The sequence below is a fragment of the Periophthalmus magnuspinnatus genome, chromosome 5 (genome assembly GCF_009829125.3).
Source record: "Periophthalmus magnuspinnatus isolate fPerMag1 chromosome 5, fPerMag1.2.pri, whole genome shotgun sequence".
Classification (NCBI taxonomy): Eukaryota; Metazoa; Chordata; class Actinopteri; order Gobiiformes; family Gobiidae; genus Periophthalmus; species Periophthalmus magnuspinnatus.
Window position 1 is genome coordinate 33,048,663 of NC_047130.1, and position 16,651 is coordinate 33,065,313.

Below are 16,651 nucleotides of genomic sequence, written 5' to 3' on the forward strand. Positions count from 1 at the left end.
AGTGTGTTTCTTGTTCTAAGAGTCTTTGAGCATGTGAGAGCGTATGTGATTTACCCGTGGCCCGATATTTTCTCAAGTTTTCATTAACTCTTGTGATAGTAGTGGTACCAAACCAACAGAAATAATTGTTAGATAACTGGGTAATACAACTTCTTATTGCTAAATAAAGACATGACATAAAGACATAGCAGAATTCATATGGGTAAAAACCCATATGAATTCTGCTAATTTTCAACAAAGATATTTCCTTTTTAGAACTTGTTTTATGCATTTCAATGACACTTACAACTATGACATGTCAATGTTAACCCGTCATTGACATCCGGACATGTATATATAAATGAACACAGCTAGCTCACCAACCCTAACCATACCCCGGCGTTCCAATTAGTACCTTCAACAACCTTCCTCCTGATTGGCTTTGGTTGCTTTGCTACACTTAGACATAATATGCTCAGAATTTCAAATATAGAACTCGGCTCCAAAAGATCTGCTATAACTGCTAGTCTCAACTGGCTTCATTTGGCTGGAACCAAATTCTAGGGTGACGTCACACTCTCTCAGTCCATCATTTACACTATGCTTACGAATAATCTAACATGTTACATGTTTGGTGTTCAGTTGTGATGCAGTGTGAATCAGATGAACAGTAAAAGTGTATTTACTTTAACTGTATTTATTTAATAGGGACAAGTATGTTCCATTGGCTCATGTCACATACAAAAACATTTCAGTCAAGGCTAATGTCCCTGAAAGTGGCGATTGCAGGCCTGTTTTGTCCCTCATATGGCTTTAATTGCGTAGAGGATATTTTTGACAGGGACAAAGGTCACCCATCTCCTCCAGTCACATCAGAAGACATTCTGCACATGTCAACTTGTCCCGCTGAAATCACTTAGCTCCACACAGCTGTCTTGGGGCACCACTTGTTTTCCTCCACTTTCATGAAAATATTCCTCCAGGTCTGCATTCATTATGTATAACATGGATTCTAGCGCCTGGGCATAATGAATGGGCAGAAAGCCCTTGTTTGTTGCTGCATATTTTTTGCTTATATACCCTCTAAAGTGAAGTGACTGAGCTTTCCTGTTATCTCCCAGGCCGGCAGCTTAAGGGCTTGAATACTAGTTCTTGGAAGCTCTGAGGCAACAGGTCTGTCTAATGATGGGAAATTACGCTAGTGGCACATCAGTTATGGTGCAAAAACACCCACTAGTATAATCATATTTTTGCTGGTCCCTTCCTGTCCTTGCTTTCGTTGTACCAGTTGTACTAAAGCAAAAATGTACCTGGCAGGAAATAATGTACCCATGCTAATAGTAAGGGTTGTTTTTCTTTTATGGGATATTATAAATGCTTTTAAGGTCCTATGCATTGTAAGGGGGTGGCATGTGATCCAACGAAGAGGCTTTATGCAGCACTAGTGGCTTGTGAGAACCTATTACCTCATCATTGTCAACCTGTCAGAGCAGATGACCTCATCAGCATAGAGACACTGAGAGGGGGCAGTGTGACTCACCTCCAGAACAGCGGGGGGCACCCATCAGGTAGTCTACTCCATATGCCGAACTGGATCTGTGCCACTTTTTTTAATTAGTGCTTTTACAGAGTAAGTTGTGGGCCCGTTTTAACGTAGGACATGGCTGTGTAAAGGTTGTCAAACACTTTTCCTTATGACAAAGGTAATATGTTAGTAAATATAGAAAGCATATATGTGTGCAATACCTTGAAGACAAAGTCGATGTTTGTGAAAATGTTTTTATTATGGTGCCTTCATGGGCATTTGGCAGTAGACCTTGCACAATTACCATATTCAGGACAAATTATGCATGGAAACTTTTTAAAGAAGATTAATTGATTTTTACAAACAAAATACAAATTTGGAACATTGGACTACCCTAGTCTCCTCCAAGACTTTGTCTGTATTTGGTACAATAAATGTCATCAAGTGCATTAACTTTAGTAGTTATTGAACAGTGTGTGACAGAGACTGGTCATATTGGTAAGTTTCTTTTGTGTTTCTCTAATACTTTACAAAGTTGTATGAACATGTATTTAATTCTCAGTACATTTGTCCTAAATCGGTTTTATGGCTGTGAGCTGTGTAAGGGAGAGTGTGAAGGCTGTAAAAACAAAACTGCAGGTAGTTCCATGGCTTTTGTCACAGCACTTAGTCATGCTATCTAGTTCCAATAATCCAAATATGAATCAAGCTCTCTGCAATGACAATGGTAAAGATGCTCAGGCCTGAACTAAAACTCAAGATCTTAGAATTTATACCTATTCTCTCTAGTTTGAATAAAACAACTTTGTTCTTTTAGATATACATTACTTTGTCATTTACTACTACTACAGTATCTCATATCTCATACAGTCCCAGTCTCATGCACTCCCCTGGTTTGAGCCCCATTTACTCCTGATGTGTGTAAGTGTGAATGCCCCTTCAGTTTGCGTGCTGATGCTGCTGTCAGGGTGGAGAGTGATAAGTTTCAGTTGGCGGGCTTTTGTCATGGGTATTACTGTTGCCAAAGCATGCTTGGAAATCCAGTCAATTGGGTGGTGCTGAACTATGACACCATTACAGAGTCAATTAGGTAAGCCCTGGTGTAAAGCTGTGGTCTCCCCACAGTTCAGAGTGAAAATGGAGTCTGCCTTTAGGCACTGCTGGACTGTAGTCAGCAGAGAGGTCAGGCAAATGCCAATTGGTTTGATAGAGACGGCAAGTCCTGCTTTAAAGAGAGGGACAAGTATATCTTATACAGACTGTATAAGATGTTATCTTTTTATTTCTCATGACTGTGCATCGTGTGATTGAAACATTTGACTGTATTTTTGTTAGTTCTTCTCTGTGTGGTAATATTTAAATAGAATATTTTTAAGAATTTGAAAAGGAACAATAATTCTAATGAAAATAATCTGTCAGTGGCAGAGCTTCCACCAGAAATGTTACAAAGTGCACTTTTAACAGTGGTTTGTCATTATTATTATTATTATTATTATTATTATTATTATTATTATTATTATTATTATTATTATTATTATTATTATTATTATTATTATTATTATTATTATTATTATTATTATTATTATTATTATTATCATTTTTAATGTCCCTGTGCTTAGGTTTCAGACTCTGTTTAGCTATATGGGAGGGCAGGCAAATAATAGGAATAGATTTGATAAAAATAATTTACAACCAAACCATCCATCTTCTGCTATCCGGAACTGGGTCGCGAGGCAGCAGTCTAAGCAGGGACTCCCAGACTTCCCCCACCCCAGACACTTCCTCCAGCTCCTCCACCGAGTCAATGTCCCCAACCTTCCCCGGAATCAGGGAGAAGCTCTCCTGGAGGTGCAGGTTGAAAACCCCTCTGACAGAGGGCTCCGCCAGACCTTCCCAACATACCCTCACAGTATGCTTGGGCCTGCCAGGTCTGTCCGGCTTCCTCCTCTGCTGGCAGAGGACAGCTCTGCCCCTCTCTTCACCTGAGTGTCCAAGACATGTGGCTGGAGATCAGATGACACGATAACAACGTCGATCATCAACCTCCAACCATGGGTGTCCTGGTGCCATGTGCATGATGATGACGTGCGTGATGGACACCCTTGTGCTCGAGCATGGTGTTTGTTATGGACTGTGGCTAGCACAGAAGTCCAATAACAGAACACCGCTCGAGTTCAGATCAGGGAGGCCATTCTTCCCGGTCACGCCCTTCCAAGTGTCACTGTCGTTGTCCACGTGGGTGTTGAAGTCCCCCAGGAGAACAACGGAGTCCCTGGTCGGTGCGCTGTCTAGTACCACTCCCAAGGACTTCAAGAAGGTCGGGTACTCTGCACACAGTACGAAACCTGTCTCTGACCCGAAGGCACAGGTACGCAACCCTCTCGTTCACCAGGGTGAACTCCAACATGAAACAGCTGAGCTGTGGGGCAATGAGCAACCCCACACCAGCTCACCACCTCGCCCCGCAGGCAATGCCAGAGAAATGGAGACTCCAGCTCATCTCAAGGAGTTGGGTTGCAAAGCACAAGCTGCGCATGGAGGTGAGGCCAACTATATCTAGCCAGTAACGCTCAACCTCCCGCACAAGCTCAGGCTTCTTCCCTCCCAGCGAGGTGATATTACATGTCTCCAGAGCCACTCTCCATGTCCGGAGATCCAGTTGTGGAGGCTCCTCGACCGCTGCCCAGATCTTGTCACACCCACCTTTCATGGTGGTGGGACCATGGGAGGATGGGGCCACGTCGCTCCTTCAGGCTGAGCCTGACCGGGCCCCATGGGGATGGGCCTAGCCACCAGGCACTCACTAGCGAGCACCCATCCCAGACCTGGCTACAGGGTGGGGCCCCGGTAATGCCAGGCCGAGCGATGTAGCTGACCTTGATTTACTGGTCATCATGAAAGGCTTCTGAACCGCTCTTAGTCTTACCTGACCCCTGGACCTTTGGGGGCATGCCATGGGGGACCCTACCAGGGGCATAAAGCCCCCGACAACATGGCTCCCAGGATCATTTGAGTTCTCAAACCCCTCCACCACATTAAGGTGGAGGTTTATGTGAAATAGAATGTACAGTAAAATACAGACATGTCAGGAAATTGCTTATATACAAATGAAAAGAAAAATGTTTTTAGTTTACTTTTGAAAGAGCTAATCACCGTGTAACATTTTGAAGAAGGGATTGTAGGCTACATCAATTATTTTGACATCTCAGGTGATCAAGGCCAAGGCAGCCAAATAGTTGCCCCAGTGGAGCACACTGATTAAAAATGTCACTTCTTTTTGCCTAAACGTAGGATGTCAGGTGTCGCTTTGTCCAGTGGTGCACACTAAGAATGATGAATCATTTTGGCACAGTGTTGTGGTGTTTAAAAACATTAGTGGAATTCGGCTGATGTGGGTGAGGCTAATGAAAGGTCAGATTTTGAGGGAGTAAAACATAGCTGCATCTAGGGGATGGAAAAGGGGTCATTCTGACATTTTGACACATCATTGTCAACATAATATCCCAGAGTCCTTTTGGGTTTTACTATAGGATCTGGCAACCGAAAAATGAGGAGTTCATTCTGGCCATTGGATAGTTTTTTTGAGAACCAAAAAAACAAACAAAAAATAAACATTAACAACTTTCACATCATGTAAATTCTGTACATTAATTAATAGTACAATTGTTATTTATATAATCCTATGTTTATCTGTAAATGTGTCTACTTGAAAATGTATTCTAGACAGAAGAATGTTTTTGAAAAACACATACTTATTGACAACGTCTTTACTTTACACTTAAAACGGTTAGTACAGCATGGCAGAGTAGAATAAAGGAGTCCAGCAATCAATCAAGTCATCTCCAGGTTTAGACGAGTACGTGTAAAAGTACAACATAAAGGGATCAAAATGAGGTCACATTAGTGAAGAGGAGGTTGGAGCCTTGAACAGCTTTCACACAGTCATCGTAAAAGGCCTGTTCTTACTAAGAATTAACTATCAGGAAATTGGGTCTCATAAAGATAAGACCTGGTGAGATTTGAAGAGGACATTCATCAGTACACTTAAGCTATACTATGCATTATAGTTGGTGTCCCATGATTGATATACAGGTGTAAAATAATATGATTTTTCAGTACATAAAATAAGTCTACATAATATAGGCTGGTTGTGACTCAAGGAGGGAATAACCTATTTGGATTTGTGTTTTCCCTTTTATTCTATTAATGCAATCGTGTATATGCCAGTGCCTCCTTATAGAGTCATCATGTATTTGTAAATATAAGTAATGGGCATGCAGTAAACACTAAAAGATATTAGTATTCATTTGACAGAGCTGTGCTGCCTGTTCTTTAATCTGTAGTGCACCACCTTCAGCTTATTTATGTCTTGACGCAAATCAAACAGCAGTGTAAGAAGTACTCAGTTTTGTTTATAAAATAAAAGTACAGATGCCAAAGCTAAAAAAAATACTGAAGTGAAAGTATGACATGACAATATCTACTGTTTTAAAATATGTGTTTAAAAATGTATTTAAAGAGTACAAATTTAACGTTTTTCATATATATTTTTGTATATTTTTGTTTGCTCAAACAACGTGAACATGTCAAAAAATAAACGCTCAGTCTTTTCAGCAGGTCTCAGACAATAATAAAAAATAAAAAATAAAATGAAATACTTTCAGTCCTGTTCAAAATGTAATGGAATAGAAAGTACAGATACCTGCTCTCAAATGTAGTGAAGCAAAAATAAGAAGTATCCCCTTTAAAATGTACTTAAGTAAAGATACCTAAAATTTATACTGAAGTTCAGTACTTTTCTACTTATACAAGGTTGCATCCCACCACTGAAATCAAATGCCATACTTCTACTTCTGACCTTACCTTACCTCTATACTCAAAAACAGTTTTCAGCATACTTTTACATGAGGATCACTGTTCAGATGAATGAAATAATTTCTCTGCTGCTATATAATTGTCATTATTTCTGGCATACTTTGACGTAATTGCTATTATTTGTTTATTTATTTATTTATTTTTGTTTTTTATATTACCTAACAGATCATACACCATTAATGATATTAAATTAGAACACTCACACTATTACTTGCCAACTCTTCCTGTTAGGGCTGCACAGCATACTGCAAAACTATCAATATTGCAGCCAACAAAATAAATTGCAGTCCTTCATATTGTTTTACTCAAAATATCGGACACGCTCATGCTGCAAATGAACCGGACAAATATCACAGAGGCCTACTAAATAACAACAATCAAATGTTTGGTGTATTCTGTGGCAAATGGAGCAGCTAATCCAACCAAGGTGTCTGTCTCACAACAGTGAATAATGGCTGTAAAGATTTCCGTGTGCCCGGATGGAGATTAGTGCCTGAATTTAATCACTGGTTCTTGCCCCTTGGCTCCAGTCTGAACCAAGTTTTATTGAAATCTGTTAATAAGTTCCTGAGAAATCCTGCCAACAAACAAAACATAACCTTCCTGGCCTAGAGAAATGGCATCGATTTTAAGTTTGAGGTTATATTTCTCTTCATTTTCCAAACTATGCAGGCCGGGCACACAGAGGACTTGAGCACACAACTGGAATATATGACGACTATGCAGTTTAAAAAATTACTTTAAAACATCAGTTAATTTTGTGTATCTTCATAGAGATATCAACATGTGCTCTAGTAGTAGATAGCAAATGATTGTCCTATACCTTATAATGTTGGAATCTGGCTGCATGTAGGACAGTTATGTGGCTTTTGGTAGTTTGGTATCCTGTTTTTATTGTAGAAACATCTGTCTTTCACTAATTAATCTTGTTATTATCTGTTAGAGATTGCTTCCACAAATTGAAGTCCTTTGTGTATTTGCTTTTCTTTGCTATTGTTAAAAAAAAAAAAAAAAAAAAAAACTTGACTTTGAACTTTCTTCCAGTTTTTGTTTCATATGGATAGACTTAATAATCTCCAATCTGACAGCTAAACAGCAACACCATAGAATTCTTACCTGTCCTCTAGCCCAATCTGAAGCTATATAGGTGTCCTCGTACAAACTCTCTCACGTACAAACTTAATCCTATTATTGCGTCTTGTATAAACCATTGAACCCATATTAAAATCCAAATGATCTCCAAGTCTCAAAGTGGCCCGCAGCATTCCTACCACTTACCTCAAATATCAAAGTCAGCAGGATTGTGATCTTAGAAAATGCCAAGTTGTGTTGCACATGTTAATTACTCGCTCCAGTGCGCTCACGGGCTAAACACACAAGCAAACATGTGGCTGACAAAAACAGATCATAGATGAACAATTATGAAACCCAGTGGAGCAGAGCAACAACAAATTGTATCGCCAGATTTAATATTGTAGCATTTCTTTACTTTAATTGAACACGGGTATGGACAGAGCCTAACTGAAGACACAAAAGGATACCATGATCTACTCTGAGGGGACAAGCAAATAAAAAAGTCTAACTGGAAAGTTTTTTGTACTTTCAAATTCGTATATTTTAAAATGGGATTTTCTGGCAGTAAAAAAGTTACATTCAGTCAACTTGGCAAGCAAAGTGAATAATCTGCAAGAGAGGATTATTTCAAATCTTTTCACATATCTACACAACAGCCTCACGAAGCAAAGCAAGCCAAGAGGATGCCTTTGTATTGTAACCACGGAGCATAAGGTAAAGTCGTCGTATCGAGTGGCACAGATCTAGGTTTGCAGGTAACAACTTCTGCAACCTTTTTTTAAGTTAACTTTTTGTTTTGAGTAGTACATATAGCAAATTCTAATACAGACACAGTTTTATTTTATGCTCATGAGGGAGTATGCCATTCCAGGTACTTTAATATTGGTTCATCTTCAACACGATCCCAGAACACAATGACGAAGACTGCGTTCAAACTTGGCCTGTTTGGGGCTGGAATTTGCCAACTTTAGTCCTGATGGAGGCTTGGTTTGGTCTTGATCTAGTTCTTTTTTAGTCTTGGTATAGTCTTGGTGTAGTTCTAGGTTTATTTACAGTTGATGGTTGAAGTGACATGTGTGCAAGAAAGAAAGCACCCTAACACTCTGGTTATCAAGTGTTCTATATATTCGATGCTGACTTTTATGTGAAGCACTTTGGACAGCTGAAGTTGTTTGTAAATGTATTAGATAAATACAACTGAACTGAACTGAATTGATTAAGACTACTTGAAACAGCACTGGGAAGTTTCTCTTATCCCTCTGTGTTTTTTGTGGGTGACCTAAATTTGAACTTGGCTTCCAGATTTGATTTATTGAACCACACCAGGACACTTGATCTAGATCAAAAAAAAAAAAAAAAAAAAAGATTATATAAGTGACTTTGGTTTCAAAAGTATTTTCCCCCAAATCTATACATTACTTTCTTATTATTATTATTATTATCTATTAGTAATGCTCAGTATATTTTCAGTCAGCAGCTACTTTTTACTTTGATGAAAACTTTTTAGCCCATATACAGCCTGCTCTATAGTAATATAGACAGATTTCGTAGTAAGGGAAATGATGTAGATTTGGGCCTGGTGTTAAAATGAAGCTTCATTTGCTGCAGTGCATTTACAAGCTAACTGCTGACACAAGCAGGAACTCACATGATGTCCAAATAATTACATGATGTGAAAAAGAAGCTGTAGATAGTGAAAATTACAACCACAAAAAATCAGGCAATTAAAACAGTGTTAAGTGCTTTTTAAAAAGTTTTAAATTAGAGAACAAATCCATTTTTTTCTAGTGATATAACTTCATCCAGAGTGACCTTGTTCTCATTTTAAAATATTGACTATTCCCGAGTCTAACTGTAAATGGAAATTATATTGGAATCATTACTGCAAGGCAGATACAAGCACAGTGTCTATATGGGTAAAGCCACAACAACAGCAATACACACTGTCCTTAAATGTAATGTGGAATTTAGATATCAGAACATACCCTGCTGTGCACTTTGCATTGGGAGACACAGAAAACAACTCCAAAATGGTCAGACAAAATATCTCAGTCTGTTGTTACTTTTAGCAGAACACTATCACTATTCCCTTTGCACCATTATCAGAAATAGACTTCATATAGATCCCACTCAATTTGATGACCTTCAATAACAACAAAATGCATGATACAGATCTATCATTGAGTTTATTGTCCACAGCTCCCAATATAACACAGTCACTATCTGTCATTGTACTACATCTTATTATATATATCAGCTTTTCATATGAATGTGCCTCTCCTGTCACAGAAAGCACCAAACAAATTGCAAATTGACTGAAGTTATCTTTTCTGCTTGTTCCGTACATGCTCCAAGCACATATTAAATACAACCTTTTCTTTTGGCTTAGTCATTCTTGGTTTCCACAGATACCTGAACAATTAGCATTTGAGTTTATAAGGGCTTAAGACAAAATGTAACCTAACTCATTACCTTTATGATTATACATATGGCTTTATTGTCCTAGAGGGAAATCTGTTTCCCCAAACATCATGTAGTTGTTCACATTTCATTTCATAAAGACCCTTAACAAAGAATCTTACATCATATTCCAACTATAATATCATGAAAACATAAACTCCGCTGAAGACATTGTTGGTGTCCAGTCACCCCTTTTACCCAGAATATGTTTTTACTGTCTGCTTTTTGTAGTCCTCTATTATTCCTTAACCCATTGGTTTCAGATTGATGAAAATTAGGACTGCTGCTGTAGTAGTAAAGAATTCAAAACAAAACATTATTTCTTTTATATGGTCAAAATGTTACCTATAACAAGAAGCTGAAAGTCATGAACAACTATTGATTTTTCAAAGAGCAATGCAATGTTTTTAAATGTTATAAGATAGTGGAATCCATATGTGCATGAGCTATCACACAAGCCCTTCTCATACCAAGGAAAAATAATGGAGACACCTCTATGGCACACTCTATTTGCCCAGAAACACAAGAATTTTGATAATGTTGGACCCCACTGACATAAAAGGCATTTTGCTTGACAGCTAAAAAGAATACAGCAATTCAACTTCTTATCTCACATTCTCACATCTCCTTCCCACAGCTGAAAGATAATCACAGGTTTATGTCCACTTTTGAGCTGCCGTGGCGTAATCTCATTCTTGTATCTGGGCTTGCGCACAAATCAAACCAAAAGAACACTGTGGCTCTCAGATATATTGTGTGTATTAGAGCACTTTGGAAGGCACCTTGATGTCTAAAATAGTAAAAAAAAAAAACAAAAAAACAAAAAACAAAAACAACAGTGGGAGAACAGAGCGTAGACTGACTCATTGTGGACGGCCAGACACTTGGGTGGCCATTTGTCACTATTAGTTTCCATTAAGTTGAGACAGCGAAAGGGAGTTGTTCCACTGTGAGATAGGCCAAAGTCATCATGTGGCTTGCATACTTCTTCACACTTCACTCCAAGTAATTCATTCAAGTATAAACACCCAAAATGACCAATATTGTTAATGGTTTGAGTCAGCTGAACAAGTGGGTCATCAACAATTGTCAGTGTGATAAAATGCTCTTAAAAAGAGACAGAGGGAGTTTGTAGCATTACTCCCAAATAATGAAAGATGATTTTGTGGTGCAAAAAGACCAAGCATTACTCTTAAAAATCTGACACCATAATATTTTAGCTGTAAACCTTGTCTTTAGGGGAAAATATGTCAGGAAAAATAGCAGGCAAACAACTGAGTGAGTGAAAGAAATGGCTGCAGGTTTTGTAAGCAGACAGGTAAGACAGTATACAGGCAATCAAAGTGTTTGAAAAGGTCTATTAGTATTAAAATGGAGGGTTAGGTGGCAATGAAGTAGAGAAAGATTGATTTGATATGTTTTATTCAAGAAAGTGCCTTTTGAAGCTAGCCTTTTGAAGATAAAAATTGTTGTCTACCACTGTAGTGGTGATCCATCACCAAACGCACATTGTACCTGTGTATGAAACTATGGTTTGTATTTAGATTAGCATATATTAAAATTTGAGTTTAACTGCAACTTGAGTCCATATCTATAGTATGGTATAGTATGTATAGTAATCAGGCTGTGCTAATATGTATGAAGTCACTTCACAACTTTCTGATGCAGCCTGATGTAATGACTGCTAATGGAGAGGGGCATCTATCAGAAAATTTGTAATAGGTTCATTTCATAATTTTCTGTGAACACTTTTGCTGATTTCCTGAGCAGCTTCACTGAAGAAGTCTTGCTGCCTGACTTGACACGCTCACTTCGATGGACTACATTTTCAATGTACCTATAGAACAGTATGTGCTAGAAATTTCCATCCCGCCACCTTGAAGCTGCTCACATGGAATTGTATCACAAAGTCTCCAGCCTTACCCGAGTCAAAGCAGTGCACAGAATATCTTATTGTGAAATAGGCCCTGCAATTTTAACAATACTAACCTTTTGACAATACGTGGCTAAATAGATTTTATTGTCTCACAATACTGATATACTGATACTGATATTTCAGTATTGAAAAATGTCTTTCAACGTTAAGCTATGTCATTTGTTGCATACCACTGACTTTTATTCAACTGTTCTTCTGGGAGTTCCTCCATCTTAATCCCAAGATAGTCTGACAAAAGTGTCTTCAAAGTCATTGGTTCTGTTACTTAAATTGAGATCAGTTAGTGAGTCAAGTTATATTGGAACTGCGGACACTGTCATTATCATTGGGGATCACATCTGTGATGTTGGTTACATTTGGTCAAATACTTCTAATAGCCAGCAGTGTCTAAAAATTTCAATTGCAAGTAACTACAAAATGTGAAAGTGAGTTATTCGAAAGTGACAACCAAAAGTCACTCTCACATCAACTCACCCTTATGACAAAATGGCACTTTTTCAAATGCTATTGTGCTTTTTTGCTATAAGAGAAAAAAGAGTGTTTTCAGAAAAATTGCAAAGTAAAAATTCACTCATTAATCATTTTCTGTACTGTTCACAGGTGTGGTGTGCATTTCCCAGTCAGTCAAGATTCCTCGAGAACCAAAGGCTACAGAGTTTGACAAGGTTATCCGCAGACTCAGAGAAAATCCCAATGCACGGGTGGTCATCATATTTGCCAATGAGGACGACATCAAGTAAGGCTAACGGCTTTGAAATATCCCTCTTTGATGATCTAAACGTTATCTCTGCAATGAGGAGAGGATACAGCTAGTCTACCTGTGTGATGAGTGGCACAACAAAATCAAAGTGGGGAGGTTATGGCTTATGTAACCTTATCCTGGTCAAACATCTGTTCCCTCACACTTCGCAGGCGGCTACTCCAGGCAGCGAAAAAGGCCAACCAGACGGGACATTTCATCTGGGTGGGTTCAGACAGCTGGGGCTCCAAGATCTCCCCCGTCCTGCACCAGGAGGAGATGGCAGAGGGGGCAGTCACCATCTTGCCTAAGCGGCAGTCAATCAAAGGTACAGAGTCACACAGAGCCAATAGTAAATCACAGAAAATGCAAAAGAAGTGAGGGCATTTATCAAGTGTTTTTTACAGTGTTTTTATTCCATAGTCAATGCAGCTATATGAAAAATATCAATCCACGTCCTAACAGTTCTACAGTTGCTTCAAAAAAATAAAGTACCCAGGAAAAAAATTAAAAAATAACATCCTAAACAACAATTTAAGGCATTATTTAATTAATGGAATGGACAACACAAAACTGAACATTTTTGTTGAAATAAAAATGACATTATACAGAAGACATAAATTAACATAAAAGAAACCCAGTTCAAACCTCTCAAAAGTGCTCAACCTCAACCTGAACCTCTTTTCCATGGTCCTCTATCCCTTGCTAGGTCCTACCATTTGATCCGAAAGTTGAACACAACTTGAATGTGTTAACCAGGTGACTGACAAATATTTCTGTGTGCAGGCTTTGATCGCTACTTCATCAGCCGCACTCTGGAGAACAACAGAAGAAATATCTGGTTTGCTGAGTTCTGGGAGAACAACTTCAACTGCAAACTCAGCCGGCATGCTGTGAAGAAAGGATCTGGACTCAAGAAGTGCACAAGTAAGACATCCTCTCTTGAAATCAGGGTATTTAGTGCTCCCTTTGTTCAAACTTTTAAACAACAACATTCTTTGGGAGGCCTTGAGGGAGATGACAGATTTTGTCGAAGGTGTTTTGACAAAGATGTCCACCTTATCATGAGCATGAGTTACATATTCCTCACTCAGAATCACAGTTCATATCACAGCTTTCCTTGGTGATTTCTGCTGAGTCTAGCATGTTTCAGCTAAAAGCTATAACAAGTGAGTGGTGAAGCCGAGCTGCAGGGATAAAAAAGCTCCAGGCTCAGTGCCATACGACATGCAGTGCAGTCTGTCTTTAGGGGGGAAACAAGCTTGTTATATTAAGATTTAAACTGCAATCAAGATGTAGAACATATATTTAAATGATTAGGGTCAAACTAGTGTTCTCTGGCGCCACACAAGTACTATTATCGTAATTTTCTGCTTAATTGGTTCTCAAGGAGGTATAAAAAGTATCCAGCTGTGAGTTAGGTTTTAGTTAAAAAGACACAACGACATCACTGTGCATAAAAATGCATCCCTTGTGCTCTGTCCATGCACTGAATTTAATTACATTAATTAGCCAAGAAGGATAATTAATAACCTGCTTGAATCCAGCATACAGACTTTCATTTTGATCATATTAATTAAAACTGTCATCTGGGTTACATCAGATGCACTTCCTGAAACCACATCTTATTTTTAACATGACTCAAAAACTACATTAACTTATGCTCTTGTAGATGGATAACCCCACTACTCAGTTGACAGATCATTTTCAGTGCTGACAACTAGAGAGAATACTCTGTCCATTTTATTATCTTTTTACTCACAAGTCGTCAGTGCAGTTTTCCAAAAATTCAGTATATGTCATGGTTATCCACGATTTGAAAAACCAGCCTAATCCTAACTAATCTTAAAGCACAACCATAAACCTTTACCATAACCTTTCAAGGTGTTATGGTACTTATTGTAACTGTAACTCAAAACTGCAACTTGGGAAAATAAATACATAAAATAACATTTTGTTCTGTATTAAAATAATAATAATAATAATAATAATAATAACAATAATAAAAAATCTAAGAAATGTAGGAAGATAGAGCTTTTATGTATGGTATGGTATGGTATGCTTTTATTTGGACAGGGACAGTGCACGACATGAATACATCGACCTAAAAAAAAAAAAAAAAGGAAAGATGTATGATGCCAGGTTATAGCAAAAATACTCATTTCCGCCTGTAGTCACTTGACAGACTGATGTTAAGTAAGAGTAACAGTTTGGTGTAGGTGGATGAAAGACCTGTAAGCATATGGTACATACATCTGATACAACACATCTCGCCCCTCAAATACGCCATTTCTCAAAACATTCAGTTCACACACACACGCACGCACACACACAGTCACTCAATTTAGGATATACAAATACTCTTTCTTTCATACACATTCACTAATGGGTGCACACTTGCTTTGATATTAGCCATTTCTTTGTCACATGTGCAAACTTTTGAAAACTTGTGCATGTTATAATCTCATTTCGCAAACAATTCCACTGACTCATAGCAACAATAGAGAAAGCCGATTTAGCGAAAGTGGTCCTATATTTTGGAATGCTGCACTCTCCTCTAGAAGTCGCCCTAGTGACTTGAGTTGTTTTTTTCTGAGCTCAGGGAGACAAACCTTCTTAGGGGAGGAGTAGCAATACCATGAATAATTTTAAATAGTAGACAGATGTTCGCATATATTAGCAGATTACTGAAGTTTAGAAAGGATATGACTGGTGATACTGTCTGGGTTTCTTGTCATGAATCTTTAACGTGCAATTATACATTGATTCAAGAGGCTTTAAGGCTGTTTGTTGCGAGCAGCTTGTTATGCAGTACAGAAAATGTGACAAAATCATATAGTACATGTGCAATGCCTCACTTGTAAGTGACCCTCGTATGTACCAAAGATTTGCCAGATTAAATTTTTGGGAGTCACACAGTTTTTTTTACATGAGTCTTAAAGGTCAAAGTTTGAGTCAAGAGTAACTGCTAAGTAAGTAAAATGGTTAACATTTTATATTTTTTTTGTCATTAATATAGACATCTGAGTAATCTGAATATGTATGCCTGTTTGTAAAATGCATGGCAACTGTCTTTTCTAGATTTAATGTGAGACTGGAATTCTACAGCCAGGCAGCAATCCTCACGGCCACTTCTACAGCGTTTTTCCCATGAGTGAACAGGACTGTATCATCCGCATACATGATGGCATTTATACTGCACACTGAGGGGAGATCACTGATGTCTGAAAAGCAGAAGCCCTAATATAGAGCCCTGCAGAAATCCCATGGTGCAGTCTTTAATGGGGGACAGTGTGTGATTTACTCGAAAACACTGTTTCCTGCCACTCAGGTACATAGATCTACTCCATATAATCCGCTTAGAATTGCTCATGTTAAAAAGCTGTGATTTGGCAATGAACATCACATTGTATCTAAATTTGAATGTTACACAGTCAAACTGCTGTTTGCAGCCTCAAACTGCACACACATAGAAACAATAGGGATATATATATATATATATATATATATATATATATATATATATATATATATATATATATATATATATATATATATATATATATATATATATATATATATATATATATATATATATTTATATATATATATATATATATATATATATATATATATTTATATATATATATATATATATATATATATATATATATATATATATATATATATAATTAAAGGACCATATCTCCATTTTGGGTGCACATAATCAAAGACCTTCTACACCACTGCTGATGACACTGACACATGGCCTTTGCAATGAGCTCCCAGCTAAAGAGTACAAGCTCATTCACACAGGCTAAAGATAGAGCACTTAATTCACATGTGGAAATTAGGTTTGTGTCGGGAAGCGCATTTGCAAATAGTCTAGTTTAAAATGTGTTAGAATCACATTTAGGAACAAATCATGCTTTCAGTGTTGGACAGGCTGCTTGCATTCATTTAAAATTAAATTAAAATAGTACATCATTAAAATATATGAATTTAATACAGCAAAATTCACAAAAAGATCTAGCAGTTACACACAAGCTGTAATAATAATATG

General features: G+C 37.8%; 1 protein-coding gene across 1 annotated transcript in view; it reads left to right on the forward strand.

The window, feature by feature from the left end:
• The window catches only part of LOC117371643 (metabotropic glutamate receptor 4-like), a 171,160-nt gene that overhangs the window by 115,524 nt on the left and 38,985 nt on the right, over positions 1–16,651 (forward strand). The window contains exons 4-6 of the mRNA XM_033967337.2: positions 12,450–12,585; positions 12,762–12,916; positions 13,375–13,515. Coding sequence (XP_033823228.1) covers positions 12,450–12,585; positions 12,762–12,916; positions 13,375–13,515 — 432 coding nt within the window. The remainder of the gene's footprint in view (positions 1–12,449; positions 12,586–12,761; positions 12,917–13,374; positions 13,516–16,651) is intronic.